The 24,137-nt window shown below is 38.2% G+C and overlaps 1 protein-coding gene across 1 annotated transcript; it reads right to left on the bottom strand.

The window, feature by feature from the left end:
• Positions 1 to 4,485: 4,485 nt before the first annotated feature.
• Positions 4,486 to 23,856, bottom strand: cp (ceruloplasmin). The gene is made up of 24 exons (XM_012878018.3): positions 23,533 to 23,856; positions 22,202 to 22,446; positions 21,896 to 22,108; positions 20,460 to 20,633; positions 20,278 to 20,369; positions 18,486 to 18,648; positions 18,214 to 18,352; positions 17,974 to 18,113; positions 17,499 to 17,639; positions 17,360 to 17,404; positions 17,042 to 17,256; positions 15,570 to 15,720; positions 15,168 to 15,380; positions 14,747 to 14,954; positions 13,831 to 13,970; positions 12,807 to 12,935; positions 9,155 to 9,261; positions 9,023 to 9,078; positions 8,853 to 8,924; positions 6,380 to 6,471; positions 5,619 to 5,758; positions 5,486 to 5,542; positions 4,754 to 4,859; positions 4,486 to 4,673 (listed from the first exon to the last, which is right to left on the bottom strand). The coding sequence occupies exons 1-24, from the start codon at positions 23,685 to 23,687 to the stop codon at positions 4,648 to 4,650; spliced, it is 3,219 nt and encodes a 1,072-aa protein (XP_012733472.2). The 5' UTR covers positions 23,688 to 23,856; the 3' UTR covers positions 4,486 to 4,647.
• Positions 23,857 to 24,137: the final 281 nt, after the last annotated feature.

Raw genomic sequence — 24,137 nt, 5'->3', positions numbered from 1 at the left:
AATTTTATTTCCCCCCAACAGTTAGCCGGGGACTGCAGGTGGCCGTCCAGAGTTCAGACACCGAGCTGTACTCGGTTCAGTGTGTATGTGTGTGAGAGAGGCAAACTGTGTGTGTGTGTGTGTGTGTGTGTGTGTGTGTGTGTGTGTGTGTGTGTGTGTGTGTGTGTGTGTGTGTGTGTGTGTGTGTCTGTTAGTAGATGTGGGTTATTAGCATAAACCTGTCTGATTGTATTATTGATTCCCAATGAGGAGTATTTGGAAGCGCAAAATCATGCAACCTTCAGAACGGGGGTGGGGTTCATATTTATCTTTGAAATGAATTTAACTCTTTGCCTGAATAGATCCATTATTGTTGTTTTGTTTTGGGGTTTTTTTCATTTTTGTTAGTCTGCTGCATTGTTTACACAGTGCTGCGCTCTATAAGCTGTGCATCCACAGCGCAGAGATGATACACTGCAAAAAGGGAACTAAAAGTAAGTCAAAATTTCTTGAAAGGAGTGTATTTTTCCTTGATTAGAGCAGGTAAATATAACTATTTGCCAATGGAATAAGATTTTTGCACTTAAAATAGGAACAATTCATCTCCATTGTCTTAGTTCAAGTGCAGGATATCCAGTTATCTTATTTTAGAGATGAGTTGTTCCTATTTTAAGTGCAAAAATCTTATTCCACTGGCAAATAGTCTTATTTAGCTCCTCAAATCAAGGAAAAATATACTCATTTCAAGAAAATTTTACTTACTTTTAGTTCCCTTTTTGCGGTGTATGGAGGGCCCGCTTCGACACTGGCTGCCTGTTTTCATTCGAGCTGCAGATAAATTGTGTTTATGTTTCTTCCCAGCGAAGAATTACAACATTATAAAGTCACATTTCAACCGAGTTTGATGGCAGTAATCAACCAGTCAATGTTAGAAGAGTGTAATTTACAAAATGGGGAACAAATCATGAAAATAATGAATTGTACAATGAAGTATGGAGCTTAAGGGTAAGGAACGGTGGCAGTAGGTGGTAGAAGAGTTGGTTTTCAACTTCTTTTCCGAAATGTATTCACCTGTAGGCTATTCAAACGAGAAATTTCCAAGGGTTTGTGATGTCCATGAAAATGCTGCATCCATCGCGTTGTTTTCTTTTTATAATCCAAGTTTTTCAGGGTTTGCAGTAAGGTAGTTTACAGGGAAGTTTTCTATGAGACTCGTGTGAAAGCGCAGCAAGAGTTCATTTAGGCTGTGCTCCTTTTTCAGCTCTCAGAGGACGAAGGGATGCTGTCTGGCTTTTGTTTCTAAGCAGGTTTGAGATTTGAGGGTGTCAGCTCATAAGCCACTAACTCATTAAGTTTAAATTGAGGTGAGGTATCATCCAGGTATTACGTTTCCAAGCACTTTTAATTAGCACTACTTACATTAAAAGTCTTTACCTTGGACTAAAGGCCAATAATGCTCTGCAAGAAGAGTTAAAGTTGTTCTATCACTCAAGGAGGCAAGACCTAGAACTTTTTTTTCTGGCCAGGACGTTTCATACTTCACAAAAACTCAAATCCAGAACTCCTAGGAAGTCTCACAGGTCCTTCCACCTGCAGCATTTGTCTATAATATTGGTCAGACTCACCAGAAAGAGGTTCTGTGTAGCTAAGGGTCTATGCAGAATTAAACAAATAGTCGGTGAATGAACTCACACCTCATTGGCCAGCTCTCTTTAAATTCAATTCCTTCCATTTGGGGAGGCTTTAGAAAAAACATACATATGTAAATAATTTTTGGTGTTTTCAGGTGAAGAATCTGAGATTTGAAGCAGCACTTAATCAACCTGCTGCTTTGTCTCGAGCATTGAATGTTTGCTAATGAACCATTAGTGTAATTTTTTTATTGACATAGCCAAACATAATGAAACCCTTACAAGAGCAGAAAATATGTCCAGCAAACTAAACTGCTTTAAACCGTTTCACCGATCAAACCTTTTCTGGGCATTTATGAGACAATTTTGCCACCCTGTGTTCATTTAGTGCAAACACCGCATGAGAGTGCCCAGTTTGTTATGTTCTATTTTAGCTGTTTTACTGAACATATATCTGCATAGGAAATGCATTTTATCACAGCTTATAGGACATCATCTATCTAGGAATAAAGTAGAGAGCTTCATTCCTCCCTCAGTAGAGAAATTTAATAATAATGTTTTTCCATTTCATACATGCTTGAAAAATTTAATTTAACAGCAAACAAGTAAGACTCTCCAGCTTTCTGGAAGGAAAATATAGCTAAAAAAGGTTTCGATTTAGTTCAGAAAAAAAGAAGATAGTATTAAAGTATTATGACACTCCAATGTTAATCTTATACAAGTAATTTGAATGCAAAGCACAAGCAGCTACATGCTAACCTGACTCCGCCAGATAGATTTGCTCCGCATATCCATCTGGAAACCTTCCGTTGAAGTAATTTTGGGAAGGGGCGAAAATACTGGTTAGCTGATTGGCCTATGTTGGTGATAGACGGGCCAAATGAACCAATCAGATTCGTCGTCACTCTGTTACGAGCGACGACGAAAACACAACCACAAGCCAAGCTACTCTTGCTGCTGCAGGTAAAGGCTCGTTAGCTCAGCAAAGAAATACTCTGTAATTCCGATAAAACTTGCTCGATAGCCACGCTAACGCTAGTTTCATCGGCTGAAACCGCCATGTTCTTTAGACTGAACTGACGCGCTTCCCGTTGCGTCACACCTCAACCCGCCTCAAAGCCAGCGCTGATTGGACGTTCGTTTGGTGAACGGCTCCAAATTTTCTTTAACGGAGAGTAGCCAGACTGATCTGCGAGTGAAACCTTGAAAGCTCGCGAGATCAGGATGGTCTCACGAGGCTAGCTACATGCAACCTAGGGCCTTCATGCAGTGAAAATAACATTAAACTAAGCAATCATTATGTTTGTAACGGCAACAGTGGCAAGAGGAATGTTTATCTTATCTTCTTAACTTTCTTTATCTTTACAGTATTTGTTCCACAACAGAAACACAAAAGTACTACTGAGTCTAGTTGGGCTGTTGGTGTGCCTGTAATAGTACAACACTAATAAATGAATTCAGTAATATAAATACGAGGGTTAGGGTTACGGGTAATTAGTGGCAACATACTTTTTACTGTCATGTTTGTAAAACTGAGGTCTGATTTGATTTCTTCTCTGTTTACCTAACCTTCCAGGACGATGTGTTTCCGCTATTTCAAAATTCACCAAAAAAAAAAAAAAAAGCATTCATTTTCATTATTCTGCTGAGATTTTTATTTTGATGGATTTTGAAGAGAATGTACAAAAATGACTTTGAAATTCGTTTCTGTGCCTCTGGACAAAAGGTAAAAGTTTTTGCTGGGCTTCATAACTTCTGCTCCCTCACCTCTTTGTTTCTGTAAGACAGCCTAAAATCCAGATACACTGAATGTTTCTTTTCTAAATGCAGTGCACATAGTTGCAATATAGTCTTTTAAATATGAGGATAAAACCAAAAAAGTTGTTCAAACCTTCAGAAAAGAACACCAAAAAAAATTGGCAAAATCGGCAATATGTAACTGTGTCCAGTGTGGCTAAACTGTCCACATATCCCTGTGTCGTCTCCAATATAGGTTTACTATCAATGTTTTATTAAAAAAAAAAAAAAAAAACACAGCTTCATTATTAGACTCTTCATTAATAACCCCCAATAGCTACATTCACTTGAAGAGGTCATTAAGGGCCCGTTCTTGGTCCAGTTTTGTTTTCTCTTTACATCTCTTACAAAAAACAACTGAGAGTAATCTGTGACAACAAAACTAAAATTGTTTTCTGAACCAGGCATTGTTTTCAGTCAAGGGAACTTAATAAGCTCAAACATTTTCTGTTGTTGCTGGGTTTTCAGAGAGTTATCCGAACCAGGGGTGTCAAACTACAGACCTTGAGTGCCGGTGTTCTGTAACTTTTGAAAGTGTCCAAAGTTTGACGCCTCTGATCGAGACTATTGTGTGAAAATCTATATTTCGTATCAGCCTTTGCTCTCTTGTCTGAAGCAGGTAAAAAAACAACAACAAAGCACCACTTCTCATGACTGGCACATGCAAACATGAACATTTATTTGTTTTAGTCTCTTTGCTTACAGTTTACTTTAGAAGATCTTTATTTTTAAGGCATTAATTATTAATTGAGCTGGCCCATTCTTCTCTATTAGAACCTCTGTCCATGTTAAAAACTCATCCAAATACCGATGCTTTAAACTTAAATGGTGTTGATTTTACAGTTTTGGTGCGGCTTTTCTTCTTTTTTGTTTCAAAAATGTATTTTTACATATGTACAGAAGTTCAGCCAACACTTGTTTTTTAAAATATAATTAGAAATAAGTTTGACTTGACTAGAACTGACACCTTTATGTTTACCCCTATGTTGATGTTTAACCGTAACTATTAAGATTGTATGATCTCTTCTTCATAACAGTAGGGCAGTTTTTGCAAACATAAAAAAAAACACCAAAAGGATATAAGTAAAAACGACTTTTTATTTGAAAATGATTAATTGTTCCAGTTCCTACCAGTCCCTATTTACATTAGAAGTCTGTTATAAAACAATCAGTAAGTGGGTAAAACGAACATTAAACTTGGTTTAGTAAGGTTCTGTCTGGTTCCGCGTCCGTCAGCAGCTCAGCCAAAGATTCCACCCCTTTTTGCTGTAGAAGAGAGAAAGAAAGTCACAAATCCACCACAAGTATCATCATTGATGCCTCTCTACAAGGTTTTAGTTGTCTACCTTTTTCAGTGACTGTGTACGAGGTCACCATTCCACCTGAAATGTGGTCAGTAACGTGACAGTGGAGCAGCCAGGACCCGGGGTACTGAGGGCGCATCTTCACTGTCTGAACAGGAAAACACACAGACATCCCATGAGCCTGGTCGAGCAGCTTTAATATTAGATTTTCATTTTATGTCATTCCTTGAAAAAATTTTAATTATCGTATGGTTTTGCTGTTCTTTTTATATATCTCTTTGCAGGTGTAGAAGCAGACTCTAAGGATATTATATTGGATATTTCCTCTCCTCTTTCCCCTTCACCTTTTCTCCCTTTTAGCATTTTGTCTCATCTGTTTCTCTCCTTTTTTCACTCTTTTACCTTCCCGTTTCAGTGTCCATTGAACATGAAATAGTCCCAGCATAAAATTTAGTAAATCTTAAAAAAATAAAAATAAAAAATAATAATAAAATCCCTCACAACTCCACAGTTTTCTGTTCTGTCTAAGAACCAGTAACACATTATTTAGTATCCAGCCTTCTCAATAGTCAGTGGAAGAAATCTGGAAATATTTAATATTTTGATCAGTTCCAGATTAAATATGAACAAGCTTCCGGGGATTACAAGTAAAACTTTCAAAACAATTTACATAAAACCTGAAATATTAATTTCCATATACAAGAGACAAAAAAGAATAAATTATTTTAAGAAAGAAAAGCATTTAAAACAGTTTGACAAGTTTTGAGATTTTACCTGAAAGATGGCTGGGAACAGCTCATACGAGTCAACACGGTGAGGTCCTCCACCCAGCTGTGTGATAAAGACAATTTAGTGCCTGATTTATTTTCAACTCTACTCTATTATTTGTCAGATTCTTGTCGCATACCTTATATTCCACACTGTGACCGTGCCAGTGTATGGTGTGTATGTCCACTTCATTGCCCATCCCCATCAGGTACCAGTACACCTTATCTCCCACCTCCATGTTCAACCCATTCAGGTTGCCATACATATAACCATTAATCGCTGAAACCAAGCAAACAGTAATTAAGGACCAATATTCATAGTATCTTTAAATAATTAATGACAATTCATTTTGGATTTCATGTTTAGGTTGTTAATGTGGAAAACATGATGGGGAATTTTGTTTGAAATTCCATGCTCAGTGTACTGAGTGATAATCCAGAATAAATATTTGCCGCCCGGTGCACGGTACAAAGTTTCAACACCAGTGATGAAACAAAGGCAAACTATCCCAATTTGTAATTTGGAAAATTCCTGAAGCTAAATATTAACGAACTGAACGGACGACAAGCACGCTGGTCGAACCTCAAAATCCAAACAAACACACAAACAAGGAGTGAAATCAATTGGAATGTTTTAAACTATAACCACTATTTTTTATTTTTTAACAACTGTTTAACTATTAATTTATCACATCTGTAAAAAGTTTCAGCACTTCTGTCTTTTTAGTGCAAGTGTGCCATCCAATTCCAAGCCCAAACGTACACATTTTTTCTAAACTGAAACTAAATATTTTGGATTTTTTAAAAAGTATGAATTTTTTTCCCCCCACTGCAATAATATCCAGGACTTCTGGAATCAGATGACTTACAGGTTTGTTTTCTGTGTGTATTTTTATCTCACCGTGCATTTTGTTGCTCTCAATGAATGCGTCATCATCCTTCAGGTTTGGACGAGGGTTCCGGATATTCCTCCGAATGTTTTCATCCAAATACCTGCAATATAAAGTACATCCCTTTTTGTAGACGTTACAAGTTTTAGTTACAAGTTACTTAGTTTGTAATTTGTTAGTTTATAGTCTAACAACAAACTATTATGACTTGCAACTATTCAAACCTTACTAAACTGCTGAAAAACGTTTTGTAATGTTTGAACCACAAACTTTAAAGGTGCATAGCCTCGTTATTTGACTTTTGACGGTATTTTATTTATACGTCAGTAGCTAACACTGGTTGCATAAAACGTTTTCCAGAAAGATTATCAATCAATCTATCGGCTTTATTTCAAGAGCACATTTTAAAAACCGTATAGGTGACCAAAGTGTCGCACATTAAAACAAGAAAAGGTTAATAAAACAAGTTGAAAAAAGTCCTACTGGCATATTAGTTTTTATTTCTGTTATGTAATGCTTTGTTTTTGCTCAGTTTGTTAGTCTTTTGTTTTTATTTACAATTTTAATGGAAGTACGTACATCGCATGCACAACAGGGGTTAAAATAAGAAAGTGGCTAACAGCTATTAGCATCTCCAGGTGAAACAATGCATAAAGATTCAAGATACAGTGGAAAAAAACGCAAACAATAATAATATTATTACAAGAGAAAAAAGACAGGAATGTCGCTGGGAATACAGTGTAATGTACGTTGGTGTTTACTGAAGCAGACGCTAAACCTGCTGAGGCTCAGATGTGACCGTAGAGTTGATTGATGTGAGGCTCTTAAAGTTGTTGTAGATCATTTTATTTACTGCAAGGCATTGCAGAGGGTCAAGCTTGGTCCAGCATATTTAATTTTGATCTATTAAGCAAACCAGTATTATGATAGTTCTGCGATACTGTCGCTAGATGGCACCACATCTGTTTATATGTGCTAATCACGCCCGGTGCTGCTGCAGTTATGTTTATCCACAGAAAGGACCATCAAGACATTATCAAGATGTAGGCTTGGTGTCTATAACCTTATTTTATCATGATCAAACTATTTTGGGTCTTTTTTATGCATATAATGTGGCTATATACCTTTAATGTTTTTAACTAGATTTTATGTGACAGAAAAACACAAGTAGAGCAAATTTTGGATTGGAAATAAATTGTGTTTTTGGGTGTAGCATACATTCGTGTCTTCACCAGCTTTACACATCTATTACTGTCATGATTTAAGTTTTCCAACTATCAACTATCCAATCAGCTCAGTCAACAGTCGATTAGCCCAGATCAGCTCCACCTGTTGCCAGTAATTACTGTCAACTCAGCTCACCTGTCTACATCTACCTGCCTCAGCCAACTCATCTCTGCCAGAGCGTTTCTTCTCATCTTGTCTCGTGTGATGGGCTTTGACTCTAGCAGTTCCTGTGTGCTCAGCCAGCTGGACTCTTCTGATGAAACTCTCCTGTGTCTGAGTGCTGCACAAGTCTGTCTGTTTCCCCGTGAGTTTCAGCCGCTCACTCTGCCCGTTCTGGTGGTTTGGTCCACATCGCCCGTTCTGGTCTGTCACTACCTGCATCTTCTGGTCTCCTGCTCATCCCTGCCTTCACCTTCAGCCATTAATCATCTGGTCAACTCTGGTTCTGCTTGCCTGCCTCACCTGCCATGACTCATCCCTTTCAATAACCTTTTCAAATCTTAACTCTGTGTTTGGTTGAATATCGAGTTCACACACATCATCCATTACAATTACAACCTTTGGCCATTCTTCTTTGCAAAATAGCTCAGTCAGATTGGATGGAGAGCATCAACAGCAATTTTCATGTTTTGCCTCAGACTTTTTTGATCCAGATGTTGACCGTTCTAACACAAATATTCTTCCATGCAAACCATTCCATTGGAGTTGTGGTTATTTGTTTGGCCTCATTATTCTGCCATTTAATCGCTGCCTAAGCCTCAAGTCTTGGGCAAAAACGGGCTGTTTTTCTCCACTGATTGCTCTGTCTTTAGCTCCATTCATCTTCCCATGAACTTGTTGATCTGTTGACAGATTTTGTCACCTGAGCTGCTGATTCCTGCGGCTCCCCCAGTGCTTTCATTTGCTGCTTCTCTGATTAATGCTTTCTTTGCCTGGATGCCCTAGTCCAGGCTGGCTGGCCGTTCAACCGTAATTTTTCCATGTTCAGATGATAGATTGAACAATGCTCTTTGAAACGTTAAAAGCATGTGATATTGTTTTATTTTCTAACCCTGCTTCTCCTTACAGACCTCGGAAGCCTTCACAGAACTGCGTCATCTTTTAAAAACTATATTTTAATTTACTGCCACTTCACTTCACATTTACGGACTACTTTGAGCCCATCTACCACAAAAAAACTGAAAAACAATGCATCCGGTTTGTGATTACAACATGAAAAATGAATACTTTTGTGAATATACAAATTTAGACACCTACCAGCTTTCATTCTCATCAAAAACCAAGAAAAGCAGCGCAAACTCCTCTACTTCCTTCTTTAGCCCGAGAGACCTGGAAGCAACACAGTTTTGTTGAACACAAGCCGGGACATGATGCAAGCATAGGCATTGACTTCATTGTGCTGGTCAGAACTCTGATTTAATCTTCACCTGCCCCAGCTACGGCGGCAGATCACCAACGGACCAATCAGTCCACTGTACAGGTCCTGGCGGGCAGGGAGATAACATGTAAGATGGTTTAATGACACTTCCTGTTAAAATGGCCGATCATGTGCTTCCTACCTTCGCGACATCAGCAGTCGAGTAATATGCTGACACAGAACACTCTTCTTGATCCATGGTGGGTCCTGTGTTCTTGTTGACGTACCAGGTATACGTGTGAGTCTCACCTGGAAAATACATTTGAAAGTATTTTTTTCTGAAATCATCTAATATCTATTTTTCTTTATTTTTTTGCTTATTTTTTTTAATAAATATTTTAAATGAGCATGCACCAATGTTCTGTATGCTTCTTTTTTTTATTTTTTTTTTATTAGTTTATTTGTCAGGGACAATGCAGCGCACATTATTACATTCATAATTGTAATAGGCAGAGCCATAACAAAATGTGTAAATGTGTTGCATGAAAGGTTTCTAGCCTATAGGCTAATTTGCAACCCCAGTCCCCAGTCAGGCCTTTATAAAATACATTTTCCTAAAACGTAGCTCACATTGCACAATCATATATAAAATACAGTATAAAAGACAACCATTAACATTTTACACAATCCTAACAACATTACACAAAACAACACCTCACATCCAACATAATCATAATGACTCAATGTCCACATCTTTGATTTTCTTTCAGCCAATGTTTCACCTTTCTATTAAATGTTTTCAGGTCAGTTTCTATTTTTATTTCCGTTGGTAAATCATTCCAAAGACGGATCCCTATCACTGAGAAACTTGACTGTCCAAAAGTAGTTTTGCGCCCCTCTGCTATACAGTTGCCACCCGCTGCTCTCCTAGTGTTAACTCTCCGTGTATTTATTTTTGTCACAAAAGGACAGAGTACGGCTGGAGCTATATTGTTTGTGCATTTAAAAATCATCTTAAGAAAAGAAAACTTAATAAAACTATCAAAATCTAAAAGCTTATATTTCTGTACAATCAAACAGTAATGCCACCTATTTGGTTTCTGATCCATAATTTTCAATGCTTGTTTGTATAGTGATAAAATAGGTTTAACTGTTGTCTGGGAGGCTTGACCCCATACAGTAACACAATAAGATAAATGAGAAAATATCATGGCATGCAAGAACAGCAAAGCTGCTTTAACAGGTATATGTTGCCTCATCATTCTAAAACAGTTTAAATTTATCCGGACAGTCTTACAGAGTTTATTAATATGTTTATTAAATTTAAGTTGGGAATCCAGAATAATGCCTAAAAATCTAAATTCCTCAACTTCCTCTATCGCTTCTTGATCTAATTTAATGGTACATTTTGCTTTCCCTCTTATTGAGAAGCACATAGATACCGTCTTTTTGGCATTAAGCGTCAGATGATTTTGTTTAAGCCATATTGATACACTCTTCATTTCCTTGGTAAGGGTCTGTGCAACGATAGTTGGTGTCTTAGCTGATGCATAAATTACTGTATCGTCAGCATACATTTGGCAGTTGGCTGACTGACAGCATGTAGGTAAATCATTTATGTATAAACTAAAGAGCAGAGGCCCCAGAATGGAGCCCTGTGGAACACCCATTGTAGATTGTAATGGTTTTGAGAGCTCTGTGTTTATTTTAACTCGTTGCTCTCTATGCTCCAAATATGAAGCAAACCAACCAATGGTATGTTCTGATAGTTTGAAGGTTGAAAGTTTATTCAAGAGTATGTTGTGGTTCACAGTGTCAAAGGCCTTTTTTAGGTCTATGAACACTGCTCCCACAACACTACCCTTGTCCAGCTGGCTCTTAATGTTCTCGGTAAGGTAACAATTAGCCATTTCTGTAGAATACCCTGCTCTAAATCCAAACTGCTTAGAATTTATAAGTTTATTACTTTCAAGATGTTCTACTAACTGTTCTGTAATTACTTTCTCTAAAATTTTAGATAAAACCGGCAGTATTGAGATTGGCCTGTAATTGCTTGCTTGGCTCTTTGCACCAACCTTGAAAATCGGTGTAATAATAGCTTGTTTCCAACTTTGTGGGAATTTAGCCACTCTGATGGAAAGATTTACAAGGTGGGTTATAGGTTTAATTAAGGCAGAGCAATAAGTTTTAACAAATGCAGTATCCAACCCAAATGCATCCTTTGTCTTTGATTTATTTAATTTATTAATAGTTGTACGTACTTTTTCCTCACTAACCTCTTTAAAATATACATCCTCCAAGCTCACAAAATGTCTACTGTATTATTCAGACTATATAAGGCGCACTTAAAATCCTTAAATTTTCTAAAAAAAAAATTGATGGTGCACCTTATAATCCGGCACGCCTTATATAATATTAAAGTTGTGCTTACTGGTTGATTTTATGTGGTACAATCCGCTCAAAAAGTATGACTTTGGTTAGCAACCAAGCCGCTCCGCTCATAGACATCATATACGTAGACGCGTCATAGGGCGCAGGTTCGCACGTCAACGTCACCGCCATATTGTATGTGGCAGAAAAAAGTCGAGTTCTGTTATTGTGAACGTGAATCAGAAAAGATGCCTCACTCCTGTGCTGCAATAAATACACACACGCATATATATATATATATATATGTATATGTATATATATATGTATGTATATATATATGTATATATATGTATGTATATACATATATATATACATATATATATATATATATATATATGTGTATATATATATATATATATATATATATATGTGTATATATATATATATATATATATATATATATATATATATATATATATATATATGTGTGTGTGTGTGTGTGTGTGTGTGTGTGTGTGTGTGTGTGTGTGTGTGTGTATGTATGTATGTGTGTGTGTTTATGTGTTATGAATATAAGGATAAATTTGTTAAATCTAAACATTGTGGTCTTCATTATTTCATAAACCCGTGTCACATGTGAACCTTTAGGAACAGACTTTTTGGGTGAGTATTAAAGAGGTAAAATTAATAATATGAGGAAAAAAAAGTCCTAAAGTAAAAATAAACTAACAAACACAAAAGTGATAATGTTATGATAAAAACATCATATTATGAGAATTAAGGGGGAACATTTCCAGAATAATCACAGTTTGCAGAATTATTTCACTCCTGGAGTAATAGGGCCAGGTTAGATTATTTTAATTATTTTTATTCTTTAGGAGAATAAATTCAGGAGAATGAAGCTAAATGGATACGAAAATAAACTTGTAATATTACAAAAAAGAAATACTACGAATACAAAGTATATTCAGAGATTAAAGTCCCTCTGATACTGTTTAAGTGACTGAGTAACTGCCGATTTGCCACATTTAAGATGGCGGACGCTCTGACGCATCGCAGCATAGGCAGAACCCGCCCAATGACGCGTCTACTCTTATATTATGTCTATGGCTCCGCTCAATGCATATTCTGAGCATTACTACCTGATAGGACCCCTGAGCTGTCTACAAGACTGCCTGACTGTAATGTCTAAACTAGAAGTGTATTCATGTAAGGCAGCCCGCACCCGAAGTATGCATTAGCAAAAATAAACCTAGCAAGTTAATTCTATATAAAAGTTTTGTTTATTTTGGCCTTATATTAGAAACAGAGCAGTATAATCCAATTACTCTGTTCTCCGACAGAGACAGATAGAGAGCTGTGTGACGTGGAGGAGTGATATTACACAGTTGGGAAGAATCTTTAGTGCGCTTTATAATCCGGTGCGCCTTATGATCCGAAAAATACGGTAATACTTCTGATACACAGTTGATTTTGTCCTGTACCTGGTCCGGTTTGGTGGACATCAGGAGATTCTGTCTTCACCCCGTGGGCATGGATGGAATAGGGTCTGGATGCCATGTTCTTAAAAACCACCTTAACTTTGTCGCCCACTGAGGCATGAATCATTGGACCTGAATGGAAAGAAAACATTTACGTCACAAGGTTACGGCAGATAAATCCAGACAATGATTCACTTCTAATCTTGTTACAGAAAGTGAGTTAAAAAAAAAGAAAATGCAAATAAGAGGAAATATCAAGTAAAAAAAAAGACATCTTCCACTTTAAATTATTTTCAGCTTTTTTTTAAATATATATTTTTGTGGTTCTAGTGGGTTTTAGTCAGCATAATCAGAGAAAACGTGGGAGGTGAGAAAAGGAATAAAAAAAAGAAGCAAAAGTCGAAGCAGGTAACAGATAATGACACTTCTCGTTTAAATTATTTATATATATATGATTTATATTTCAATATGGCAGATACAAACACAGCAGATTGCTGGTTTCTTATCATCATTTAATCACTTATGACGACCTGCCTTACATTAATCGCCTTTCTAATTCTGAAGAGGCACCAAGAGAAGCGGGCTTCTATCACCACTCCCAGAGAAATGGGATTAGTGGAGAAATATTTTCATTTCATCGACAAAAAAATCAAATAAAAGTATAACTTTAAGAAATCTGTTGCAATTACGTTTAAAAGAATTGTTAAGTGTTCCAATAGGTTTAACACAGTTAAAAACAACTGTTTTCTTGCTTGTTTGTTTTTTCATGTGGGATTTTTTTTTCAACACTAAACAAAAGTAATGTCACTAAATATATAATTTTTCCTCAAACTTCCTGTGTGTGTTTATAATACTGCAAAAGGTGAATTTGTCTTAAGGCATTTAATACATTTTGCTCTAAATTTGTACACAAAATAGCACAAAGCAGTCATAAACCATGGGGTCTTTTTACATTTTGGGCCTTTTGTTTCAAAATATGTCAATGTTAAGTCCAAAACAAATGTCCTACTGCTTTGTTCATCCATACCCATAATTCCAAGATGATCCATATCAGGTGTTCGCTCCACTTTCTTGGTGAACTTGTCATTAGTAAACTGCTGGTAGACAACCTTCTTGTAAACAGAGCCGATAAACCCATCACGTTTGTCCAGAAACACAGTGGCAGGACTGTAGCAAGAGAGAAAGAGTTTTATGGGAACATATCAGCTGTCAGGACAAGACAAAAGGTGTTTTACTGCAAACAGGAGAAAACACCTGACTCACTGAGGTCATGTTTTTACAAAGGCATTCAACTTTTTCCTTCCACTCAACTTTTTAATCTTGTATGTAAATGTAAACCGGAGTGGCCAAAGAGAAGTATTCTTGTTTATAAATGCAGCACTCTGTGAAAAGCCCATTTCTTTAACTGAACAACTTTTAGGTCTTCTGCATATCTTGGCCTTAGCATAGCCATAACATGTATTTTCTGGGATTTTAAAAATCCTTTATTTATTGGTCCTTTGTCATTTTCATATACAGTAAGTAATAATTATCTAAAGATTAACTGTGAGACTCAATTATCAAAAACAGCATAAAAACATACTTGAACTATAATGTATGTTTCTGTCATGAATTTCTATATCAGTTTCACCTGCACTAAATTACTCAATCAACTGATCTAAATGACTGAAATTACCTTTCTTTTAAATTACAATTTTCGTGCACATAATGTTACTTTTATTATCCTTTTTAATAGCAAAACTGGTACATCAACCCTAAATAATTTAGAATAAAACTGCCATGTTATTTTAATATTTTGTGCAACAATAAGGACATAAGGCTGGACAAAGTCCTACCAGCAGCGGAAAGGATTTTTACATACAGCAAAAATTTTGCTTCATGTGAATTAAGAAAAATTTCATGAACACAAAAAGTGACAAAATAACTCCAGTTTTCCATCATACTTGTTTTCATGGCCTCTGAACATCTCGGCCTCCCAGGTGCGGTTGGGAGAGTAGTCCCAGTCTATTTCCACAGCCGCTATGTAGAAGGTCTTGGTATGGAGCATTATCTCATTCTGACGCTGAAAAATGCTACACTTCTCCACTGTGTAGTTGGCTCGCATCCCACCTCGGTAATGGTCCACTGTGGCAGAAACCACTTCAAACTGACCTGAAACACAATAAAAACGTTCCACTTCAGTCAAAGTATTGGTCCCTATTGATTGAATGACCGTCCATTGTTTTATTCTGCATTATTTCTTCACATATCTAAAGTTGTTTGCCTATATATTGTGTCATTATCCAAAGATATAGTTTTAATCAACTTTTTATTTTTTTGATAGGAGATGGTGAGTGCAGCAGAGCCTGAGAGAAATAAATATACCCATGCTGTCTGGCTCCATAGTAACTGTGTGTGAGATGTGAGGAAAAACGCTGATGGTGTCCTTTCTGTTCTGGCGGTAGAGGAACCGGTTTCCCTGGAAGTAAAGGGTGATAATGTCTGTCTCCGTGCCCAGCCCAGACAGGTGCCACGTGGTTTTATCCCCCTTACACATGGTCAGGCCAGGCAGATTCCTGTACACAAACCCATTGATTGCTAAAAGAGAGGCAGAGATACGGGTGTTACTCCAAATTGTGATCCAGATCATTCATGAATCACGTATGATAAGGAAAAAATTATTTGATGAAGAAAAAAAAAACATTCCTTGCTAAAAAAAAATTATAATATTCGCTCATAGTTAACTGGTGAGTTAACACCAGTTAACTATGGCGAGGCGCTACTCACCATGCATTTTGTTGCTCTCTATGAAGCCCTCGTTCACCTTGTTGACCGTGTTAGGGGCCGTGGCGAAAGTCCGGATGTTGTCATCCAGATACCAGCTCAGGTTCTCATCAAACACTGTGGCCATGAGATGAAACTCTTTGTTGTAGTTCTTCTGCGTGAGACCAGAGATAAAAAAAAGCACAAAGTTAGTAGATGGTACATGTATTAGAAAAGCCAAAAAACAGCAAATTGGTGGGACATGCATGTTGGACCGTAGGATGGATTCTGAGGGGAGTCTTAGCTTAAGGCTGGACAATAATTCAATAACAATATATATCGATCGATAGACGTGTATTGATGGCAGAAAAAAGGGTCAATAAAAAGTTCAACAGAATAACAGTTTTGCTTCCTTTTGCATTTTAGCCATGTAGGTTAATATTACAGTCATATTCTCCCAACCAATCACAATGCAGATCCAGGATCAATCCGCCCCCTTCAAAGAGTTCAGAGAGCACGCATTCTTTTAAATGTATTAAATACTTGCAGTTTTGTTAAAAAGTTGGTTGAATAAAGGGTTGAGTTTGAATTCAGTGCTTGTGTGTTCTGTATCTAAAATTAGGTCGCTAAAAAACAGTATAAAATGGCCTGGGATGCACTTAAAATACATGTTTTGAATTTGTTGATAATTATCAATATCGATCGATATGATTTCTCTTTTATCGATATGCTTTAGTTCTATATCGTCCAGCCCTATCTTAGCTCTATAAAATCCCAATTTTCTCAGAAAGCTATGGGTTACTGTTTCCAAGCTTAACAAGTACCCTCCAGAAATTACCTAGTACTTTCCTGGAACTTTCTCAGAGCATAGAGCTTACTTTAAGAATACATTCTTGAACATATGTACTCTTGTTGAATTAAGCAGGCACTTTCGCAGAATGTAGAAGTTACTTTTTGTAACTCATCAGATACTGTCTGGGTCTTAGTGGGCATTTTCCTGGAAATCACAGGTTACTTTACAAAACATTCCTGGAACTTATAAAATGTACTTTCCTGTAACTTACAAAGTACTTTTCCCAAAACTTTCCAGGTACTTTCCTGGAGCTTTACAGGAAAGTACCAGGTAGTTTCTAGAAAATATGTAGCAAGTTATAGCAAAGCACATCAAAGTTCCGGAAGGTGTGTGTAGGGTCCAGGAACGTACCTGATAATTTCTGGACGTGAAAAAAAACTGGAAAGTCGTATCTAATTTCCAGAAAAGTACATTTTACATTTAGCTAACACTGCTAATAATCTATAATAAATGCTGGCTGTATTATGTAGCATCACCCAATCTTTAAATATGTCACAGTGTGAAGAAACAAGCTGCACACCGAAAGGTCACAGATGATTAGTGGCGTTGAAATCATGATCTCTTTGCAATGTTGACAAATCTGAGACAAAAATAACTGGATTTTCATGTCCTGATAGAAATGTTATTGGTTCTCCTCTCTTGCCTGTTTCCCTTTCTTCAGAGATCCAGGTCTGCAGACAAGAAGAGGCCCGACCAATCCAGAGCTTGTGTCTTTAACAGGGTCCACCGCCGAGTAGTACAGATAGCTCAGACAGTCGGGCTCCCCTCGCACTGGACCTGCGCCCACAGGGACTGTCCACTCGTAGGTGTACACGGTCCCAGGTCTGACCAGAGCAGCTGGGGGAGGAGTCACCACCCCTGCAATCATGGCAAAGTGAAAGAAGGATGTTATTGACCATAATGCCAGGGACAAAATCTTCAGAAGCACATGTTTGGTTCGGTCACACAGGTCTGAACTCACTCGGCTCTCTCTTGAGCTCCCGCAGCTTCTTCGCTGTGTGTGACTCTGAGAAACAGAAACATTTAAACCTCAGATGAGGGAGGAAGATTTTGAAATACCCAGGGGATTAACAGAAACACCTGTAATATGTTTTATTCACCTTCTAGTTCATTGTAGTAAAGTGTGCCATCCTGTTCTATACTGTACTGAACTCCGTGTGGCTGTATCGTGTAAGGCCTGCTGGCTTTGTTCTTAAAAACCACCTTAATTGTGTCTTTCTCTTCAGCTCGCAGGACGGGACCTGTGGATAATTAGTGGCACAGTCAAACACACAAAAATATAAAATGTGGTTTCACTAAAACACTGAATGAACAGCCATGACCGTTTTAAATATTGACACTAGAAACGATGTCAAAAATCTAAATATTTCTTTCTTTCATTGTTTCATTGTTTATTTCACTCGTTGCACTTGTGCCTTGGTTTACTGTAATGATAACTTTGTCTGGTGCAAGTTGTTAAAAAATGCTCAGATGATTACTTTCCTTTGTTTTAGGGCAGGAAACAACAGCTTAAATGGGAAACAAGCAGAAGAATGATAGAAAAATTTGCTTTTATCTCTCCCTTGCATGGATTACCCAGAATTCCAAGGTGTGCCTCGTCCTGGTCGCGTAGCATCTTTGTTGTGAAGGTGTTGTCAGTATATTCCACATATCGAGCCTTCTTATACCTGCTCCCGATGCGGCTTGGACCTCTAGTTACAAATGTCTCTGCCTCACTGTACACATAAAAAGTACAGAATGTGGTTAGAGAAGATCTAACCAGCAGTTAAAGCGTTGGTTGTGTGTTAATGTCTGCTTGTATTTCAATCCACCAACCTTTCACCTGGCACTACAGGTGCATAATCCCAGATCTCTTCTTCAGCCGCAATGAAGAACTGCCTGAGCTCACCGTGAGGACGGGGCTTATTAACATTGGGGAGGCACTTCTTGATTTCAAACAAAGCCTGCATTCCAGCTGGACTCAAATAAAAAGCAAAAATACAAACAAAAAATAAATAAAATGAGCAAAGTCTTATATAATAATAAACAGTTCTATTTTGTTATTAGATTTATTGGCCTCATTTGGAGCCTGCAAGACAGCCTCTCACCCATCAGATGATCATTGACAGTGCACGTCAGCAGCCAGTGTCCGGGGTTGTCAGCCACCATTTCAGCAGTGGTGCTGGAAGCAGGGAAAAGGCTGACCATGTCTGTGTGGTGGTTCACGGTGGTCAAGATCTGCCCATGGAAGTGAACTGAATGCATGTCCACCTGCGAGACGGGAAACATTAGCATTTCAAGCAAGACCTTGTAAATACAGCTGGAAATATGCCTAACTTTTTATCTTTTTATTTTTCATTTGGAATTTAACCAGACGAAACTAAAGCTAACAAACTCAATGTATTTTATTTACTAAATGCTAGAATAAAGAGACAATGTTCAATTTCAATTCAGTTTTATTTATATAGCACCAATTCACAACACATGATTGGTCAAAAAGTTTCGTCTCTAAGGAAACCCAGCAGGTTGCATCAAGCAGCATTCACTCCTCCTGAAAGAGCGTAGAGCCACAGTGGACAGTCGTCTGCATTGTTGATGGCTTTGCAGCAATCCCTCATACTGAGCATGCATGCTCAGTGGAGAGGGAAAGTGGAGAGGAAAACTCCCCTTAAACTGGGAGGAAAACCTCTAGTCTGCCACTACCGACTGGGGGTTAGAAAAGGCAATTTTCTTTTTTAATTACATATTTCGTGTTTGGTAGAACTGCATACTAAAATATGTGGTTAGGGTGAAATCTTTTGGAAATCCTTCTGACAATAGATGAAACCTGCTCCATTATTTCTTTGTAATGTTCTGTTCCATCTAATTTGTGAAGTGCACCAGTGCCTACTGAAGCAAAATGTAGGGACAGCGTGACCCTGCTACCCCGGAACTTCACATTTGGGACGTTCTTCTCAGGCTTTCAAACATCCCCCCTTTTTGCTCCAAATGTAACCATGGTAAATATGACCAAACACTTCAATTTTAGTTATAGAGGACACGGAAAATGTCTCAAAATGTGACGATTTTTGTGGATTTGCCACCTGTGATCTGATCCTCTTATGTTTCTTTGGCAGCAATGGCTTCTTCTATTCTGAGTGGCCTTTCAGTCCACCTTGGTATTGGACATGTCTGTCTGATAATGACGCTCTCCTTTCTTTCAAGGCTGAGACACATTTTGTGCTGCAACACATCCATCTCTGAGACTCAGGTCTGGACATTATGGTGTTTTTTGCGTTTTTCAAACAAACAAACGTTGCAGCTTCCTGCATCTGGAAATTGTACACAAGGATGAACCAGAGCTGTGGAGCTCCTCAAATCCTTATTTATTGTTGAATTTGGTTGGATTTTTCCTTGATGTTACACAAGGAAGCAGTGTGTTTGAAATCTTCCTTGAAATACATTTCCTGGTGTGCCTTCATTTAACTCAAATATGTCAGAAGCTTATAAAACCATTGCATCATCGTTTCGGTAAACATATAAATTTGAAGAAGCTAATTAAAAATGATCTGTCTCATTATTCAGACACTGCCAGTGGAAATATTTTTAGTAATCCTGACCCTGAACCGGAAATGTTTAGACTGACTTATTGTCATATGTCAGGAGAAAAAATGTTTTGTGCTTCTTTATACAGTTATAGCTGAATCCAGATAATTACAAATTATTAACTGCCTTATTGTCACCATAAACCACAGAATATCACGTGTAAAAAATTCAAACGTTTATGACCTTTCATTTAAAAACAGCTAAAACTGAGAAGTCCTGTTTATTTATGTCCCTAAAGTATCAAATAATGCAGGTAATTACTGCTGAAGATACCTTTAAATAAACTTGTAGTGTAATTCTAATTAAAAAACTTACCTCGTTTCCTAGGCCAAACAGGTGCCAGTGGATCTTGTTGCCTTGACACATGCTCAGTCCAGGTAGGTTACCGTAAAGAAAACCATTTATTCCTGTTACATAAATAAAAGATTTTTCGTAACGCAAACGTGGATGTTTGTATGCAAAGATAAAAGTAACACCAACCCACCACCAGACCTCACCGTGCATCTTGTTGCTCTCAATAAAATCTTCATCCTCCTTAAGGTCTCGGATGGGATTTGTGATGTGCGTCCTGATGTTGTCATCCAGGTACCAGCTGAGGTTCTCGTCTGACACCATGAACAACAGCGCGTACGTGTAGTCTGCTGCCCTGTCGCCATGGACGTCCAGAGTTCCTACCCAACACGTGAAAGGAGACTTCCAGTTTAGCATTAAGCAGACCATGTTATCCCGCCAAATCAATTAAAACGTATCTTATAGTTGCTGGAACAGGCAATGATTTTCTGGATGTAATGTTCTGCTGCTACATTTGGAGCTTTTTTTATATACCTTTGGTAATTTATTAGTTTAGTGTTTGTATTGTTGCTTGCATCTATTTCAACGACCTTGTGTGTTTGTTTAAAGCAGGTCTTGTGAGAATGCCGTCATGTTTTTTTTTCTGTTCCTTTAGGGTTTTTCCTTCATGGTCGTCTCTACTAAGTTATCAAATTCATCATAAATATATTAAAAGTACTTCTTTCATGAGTATTCATATAAAAAGCAAACACTTTTGAACATTTAGAGCAGGGGTTACCAACCTTTTTGAAACTGAGAGCTACGTCATTGGTGTTGTGCCATATGAAGGGCTACTTGTACTGACCTTTCATTTAGAAGAGTCAGAGCTCACCTTAACTTTATGTAAAATAAACAAATTTTTAATGCTTTGTCATAAATAATGTCGTTTTTAAATCTATATAAATGCAAGTGTGATTGAACAGGAACAGTAATGGAATAAAAAAAGTTTTAGATGGAGCTGACTGGTGGATTGTGCTTTTTTTATTTTAGAACAGACTCGTGGGCCCTACATGTGGTCCTGGGGGGGCTACTTGGTGCCCGCGGGCCCCATGTTGGTGACCCCTGCTCTAGAGTATATAGCAATGGAAGAAAGTATGTAAAGTTCAATATTCCTGAAGTAGTGCACTCCCCACAGGTTTGTCGTTTGAATTTTTTACTTTTCACTGTAAAATATATGTTTATGTGGCATACTGAGGGGGGAAAAGTATAAAGCAAGAAAAGAAAAAAGAAATCAGAATCTGCTTCATTCGCCAAGTTTCTGCACACGAACAAGGATTTTGACTTTGCTTTCAATAAAAGGATTTTAAATAATACTACACAACATGGGGAAATATATGTATATACACATATTTAAATTGTCTTTACTTGTGAAAAAGACATGGTTTTGAATTACTGCGTCCAGGGCACTGACTGTTCATCAGATTGACAGCCTTGTGGAGAAATTGTCCCTGTTTTTGTTTCCAGGCTGTTTGCAGAAAAGCTAGCTGCCCTTTTTTTCTAACCCTAGACCTATTTTGGTCCTGAATGGTGGAAATGTCAGCCCTGATGAGTTCGTGTCATTCTCAAGAAGTTTCTATCGGTTATTACTGGGTTGAAAAAGTACCTCGCTTGCAGATGAGAAGAGGTCCTATAAGTCCTGAGTTGATATCTTTTGGGGTGCGGACATGAGAATGGTAGAACCTGGTCATACAGTTGCTGTCCTCAGGAGTTGGGCTGTGGGATTCTGGGAGGGTCCACTCATAGGTCACTGTTGTGCCAGGAGCCACCGCGTCACCTCTCTTCATCTCTGGCCCTGTGCCGTCTGGATACAAGGCTCCTGCGGGGAAGGATATACAAACACAATCATGTATCTATCACCCCTAAAGTGAACCGTTGTGGGATTTCTCTGGTTTGCTCATTTTTTTTTCACCCTCATTGTCTTTGGTGTAGTTGAGTCCATGCGGGTGGATGCTGTAAGGTCTGGAAGCTGAGTTTTTCAGATGGACGATCATCGTGTCCCCCTCCTCGGCCATCAGCAGGGGTCCCAGGTAGCCCAGCCAATCTGGCTTTTGCACCTCTGTCCTGTAGGTGGCGTCGCTGTACTGTTTGTAAACAGCCTTTTTGTAGGCCGGGCCAATACGCTGGGGACGTTTTACTAAAAACACAGAGGCCTCGCTGCAAAGACATTTGCACAGAGAGAAAACTTGTCACTTACAGTCTGTGTTTTTATAGTACAATGAAATCCATCTTAAATTTAATTACGTTTTGGACGTATTACCTTTAGATATGTCTGTTCTCTGATTAATATAATGAAGCATTCGGACTGGGATGTTTTGAATATGAATATTTTTTTGTATATAAGAAATGCATGTTTTATTTTTATAATTTGTCACTTAAGGTTTCCTCATTATTACATGTTTTCTAAGGCAAATGGAACCGAGACAGCCTAAACAGTAAATAATATTTTATAGCCGAAGAAATTTATTTAACAGTTTATTGCCGGTAATACATAAAAATGAAATGCATAATTTTACTCTAAAACAATTTTAATGCTGAGAATCAACACAGAAAGAGCAGTTAGAATGTTAATCTATTTTAATATCAGTATTAACTGGACACAGACTGATTTATTTCAACCCTTTCCATCCATCCACTGTCTCCCGCTTATCCGAGGGGACAACAGGTCCAGGAGGGAACGCCGGACAGAAGTCCTCAAAGACAGCCAAGCCCTAAATGTCTTCATCTTCGGCCTGACAGCTTCCTTCACCCCTGGTGTCCTTCGGAGGGTCTCTGGTCGCCGCCGCAACATCCAACAATAACCTTCAGGTCACAGGGCCTGGAAGCCACATCCACAATGGAGGTTCATCCCAATTCTAGGTCCACCGACCTCCCTCAGGGCAGGAAAGACATTCAGGTTCCTCCACCAGACATTCCCACCTACTCTTACCACCCGCTTGGGTTTAGCAGGTTTACCAAGACGTAACACTGCAGGTGTGATGATCCAATTACAAAAATCGATCATTGACCTTTAGTTTAAGATGGCCTGCTGCCAAGTTCACTCATGAACCATCTTGTGCTTGAACAGGGTCATGGAGATCCTGCAGATTCTCCAAGAAGAAAACCAGAAAACCAGCGTGAGGAGGCCGTTCCTAATGATCACCACGCTCCATGTAACGGCGTCACTGCCCACACGGGCATTTAATTCCCCCCATTATTACATCTTCATAAGAGTGTGAACAATTATCTAACGGGTTTACTCACTCGTCCTCCTGCAGCGTTCGATTCTGTATGACATTCCTCCCGCTCGGTGCATAGTTCCAAGACACCTCCTCTATCTTGAAAAAGTACTCTCTCCTCATTCCCTGAGCACATAGTGCCGTGCAACCCAACAGCAACACGACTCCCAAATGTGTCATGTTCAAGCTTTGGCGTTCTCAAATCCGTATGAGAGAAAAGAAAACAACCAAAGACAAATAAAAAGTGTTATTTGCCGTTATCTGGACCCTCAGCAGTCCAGCGGAGGATGTTGATGCAGAGACAGAGCAGAGACCGCTGTCATATGCTCAGTATCTTCCCTGCGTCTTTATACTGCTTTCACTGACAAACTGCTGGGATTAGGCAAAAAGCCGAAGGGGTCACTGACCATCAAACAGTGAGATAAACCACAGCCGACTGTTTGAACAGCGGGTCGCACTTGCATAACATCGGAAAACATCCAAACATTAACCAGTAAACTGCTCTTTAAAGTCGGATTAACATTTTTTAAGTACATTTTAAGATCTAGCAGCATGTACTAACTTGGATGAAATGTCAATATTAATTCATATGTGTCCTGTGAGGAAGGATTGTGTGAAAAAAAGGCGAAT

This window comes from Fundulus heteroclitus, chromosome 9, assembly GCF_011125445.2.
Source record: "Fundulus heteroclitus isolate FHET01 chromosome 9, MU-UCD_Fhet_4.1, whole genome shotgun sequence".
NCBI lineage: Eukaryota > Metazoa > Chordata > Actinopteri > Cyprinodontiformes > Fundulidae > Fundulus > Fundulus heteroclitus.
This window is presented reverse-complemented; position numbering and strand designations above follow the sequence as displayed.

What these genes read in the sequence shown, in the direction of transcription:
- cp (XM_012878018.3), bottom strand. Translation starts at nt 23,687, where the DNA reads ATGACACATTTGGGAGTCGTGTTGCTGTTGGGTTGCACGGCACTATGT. An exon ending in CTCTGAAGAAAGGGAAACAG is followed by an intron (nt 15,721 to 17,041) that starts GCAAGAGAGGAG and finishes GGTCTCACGCAG; the next exon opens with AAGAACTACAACAAAGAGTT. An exon ending in GGATCATCTTGGAATTATGG is followed by an intron (nt 12,936 to 13,830) that starts GTATGGATGAAC and finishes CTTTCCATTCAG; the next exon opens with GTCCAATGATTCATGCCTCA.